The 2,952-nt window shown below is 28.4% G+C and overlaps 1 protein-coding gene across 1 annotated transcript in view; it reads left to right on the top strand.

Moving 5' to 3' along the window:
- The window catches only part of Hira (histone cell cycle regulator-like protein), a gene marked incomplete in the record, with an annotated part of 33,590 nt that overhangs the window by 3,656 nt on the left and 26,982 nt on the right, over positions 1–2,952 (top strand). Inside the window, 1 exon segment of the mRNA XM_067048201.1 lies at positions 2,169–2,267. Coding sequence (XP_066904302.1) covers positions 2,169–2,267 — 99 coding nt within the window.

The raw sequence follows: 2,952 nt of genomic DNA, 5'->3' as shown, positions 1-2,952 counted from the left end.
GATAAACAAAATAAATTATGTAACAGAAAGTTCTCCATTTTGTGTAATAGATAAAAACTTAAGGATACTAATAAAAAATTCTGTTCCTAAAAAACAACCATTTGAAATTAGATTGATAAAAAGCCATTCAATCCTAAAATAGGCAGGATCAAGTGGTACAAAACTAAGACTTTTAAATCTTTCAACTTTGATAGATCATAATTCATATGATGTCTCATTTTTATCCTACCTTTGGGGTAAGATAAAGACAACCCTAGGTAAAAATGCAGCAATATGTTTTCAGGTACATTATTAAATTATTATCAATTTGGTTCAAAATGAAAAAATAAATAAAAACTGATAAGTAGGTCTAAAACAAAATCTTATAGTTCACTAGAACTTCGAAATATTAACATAAATTAAAAAACATCTTTTATAAATCACCTGACAATTATTTTATCTCAAATTTATTTAAGTTAATAGTAAACACCTGGGCTCTGTTTCATAATGAAAGCTAATAGTATTAGTTCAAAATACAAGTATAGAAACAATGTTTTAATTACACTAATACTTATTTTTTTCGTAATAGGGAGGATTATTGGTGATATTACTGTAGTTAAAAAGTACTAAAGTACAAGTTACTATTGTGCTAGTCAGTGTAATTGTATTAAGTTAAATCGCCAAGACTAATAGTATTACTTTGTACTTTATTATGAAACAGGGCCCTGTTGTTAGGAAACTGGCAGTTCCTTCATATAATGTAACATTACATCTTCCATACTCCTACTTACCTGTTAAAATCTTAAAATTTAATTTGGCCTCATATTTACCTCGGCAGCCATCTCAAATTTGTTCTAGAAGCTATCTCAAATTTACCCCACAGAATTTCTGAGTATTCTCTCCTCACCAATTTATACTATACTGGTTCAATCTGACCCATAATTGATGGGATAATGTTCTCATTAATATAACACAATGTAATAACAAAATTTATTCACTTAACTTTAAGAGAGTTCAATACATTAATATGATATATTGTAACAACAAAATTTCTAAAGCATTAAAACAAATATTACTCTTCTAATGCTATATACATTTAGCTTAAACAAAATTTATACCCATAGGCTATTTAGCAACCCAAAAAATATTATATATAAGAAGATGGTCAGGGTTACGGTCAAAAGAGAAACAAAAATAGTTTACAACTATTGACAATTATAGTAAACTATTTTTGTTTCTCTTTTGATCGCAACCCTGACCATCTTCTTATATATCAATTTTCATGGTCAACTATATATACAAAAAATATTATGTTTTTGTAATTAATATGTGACTCTCTTGCCTCTTTTTTTTTGTAAGTCTCATTTTTACACATTTACACCACCCTATCTGTTATTTTAGTGAGGAGGTAAATCAGATAGGTAAAGTACAGTGTTCACAATTACAATTGTGAGCTCTTGTGGCCTTCATATTTTCAGACTGCTCAGTTGGTTATTAAGAGGGCAGGTTATACCTAATATCAAGTTTGGAATTTGTAATTAAAGGAACCAATTCTGCAACATATGGATTATTACCTGAACCTTTGGTAATACCGGTGTTAAATTTAGACATGCCAGTTTCATACATTGAATGACTACATGGCCTAATACATCTGATTAACTAATAACATTTAAAATTTGGGTGGATTAAAAAAAATATGAATCACCAAAAAAAACAAAAAACGAAATGACTTTATTCGAGGTCGATATCCTTGGCCCAACTCAACAAAAATTCTGGACAAGATGGGTTTGAAGAAAGATGATTCTCTTTTTGTTTTTTATTTATTTTTTTAATAGATGTAGATGTGTGATGGTGTTATTGGATTTAATTAAATGTTTGTTTTTTTTAAATGTTTTCACATATGTCTTCTTATTTATTTTTTTGGTTCTAAAAATGAAATCATTTTTATATATAGCTGTAATCAGCTTTGTTCTGTACCATATTTTTAAAAAAATTACTTGGAATAAATTTCATTTACTTATAAAGGTTTAAATAAACATTCAATTCACACCTATAAACATTCAAGTAAATGGTTAAACCCTGTTTTGTGTTAAATCCTTTTTTGTTATATATATGTTACGAGTACTGTATTAAAAAAAATATGTTTACAAATCACTTTACCTGTTTAATTTTGTATTTTATCTTTACAGCTTGTGTTAATTGTGTACGATGGAGTGGATCAGGAAAATTTTTAGCCTCTGGGGGAGATGATAAACTTGTAATGGTGTGGTGTATGTCAAAATCATTAGGTATGTTATTGATTATTGTTATTATTATTTTAGAATGTCACACTTCCTCAGTCATTGCTGGGAATCACCTTCTTCCTAGGCTCTGTATGTCAATTGTTTGGCTCTAATTATGAAATATTTAAAAATAGTCTGACGATGCTGGCTGTTTTTAGTAATAGTGATTTTTGAGCTTCTTCCAGGATACAATCAGGAAGATGTAATTTTTTGCAACTTATTAACATTTCCTCTGAAAGCAATCTATTACTAGGCATGATAAAAGACAACACTATTCCTTCTTTTAGGCCATATGGTTGCTTAAGTTCCTCACAGAGTTGTTGATATTTTCTTACCTTCTCTCTAAACTCCTATAGCAATATTCCATTTGTATAATTTATCATGTTCAGTTATTATTACATGAATTCTAGGAAACCATTTCTCACAAACTATGTAGATATCTTTTGTGAGATTAATTAACTAATTATTCATTCATTAATTTTATAAACTAAAAATAAGTTTGTTTTGAAGTTTTAACAAAAAATGTTTTAGAAACATATTGGCAGATAAATTATTTAAAGTAGGAAGGGAAGGTTATCCTTCCGAGTGAGAATTTTAATGTCTATTTTTCGGGTCAGCTGCAAATAAAGAGAATCATTCTTGGCCAAAATTGAACCAGCACTAATTCTGAGTTGAGTATGTTGAGATCCTG

The sequence above is a fragment of the Halyomorpha halys genome, unplaced genomic scaffold (assembly GCF_000696795.3).
Source record: "Halyomorpha halys isolate HHAL.00 unplaced genomic scaffold, Hhal_1.1 Scaffold30.1, whole genome shotgun sequence".
Classification (NCBI taxonomy): domain Eukaryota; kingdom Metazoa; phylum Arthropoda; class Insecta; order Hemiptera; family Pentatomidae; genus Halyomorpha; species Halyomorpha halys.
Note: the sequence above shows the minus strand (reverse complement) of the source record. Positions and strands in the feature narration are given on the sequence as shown.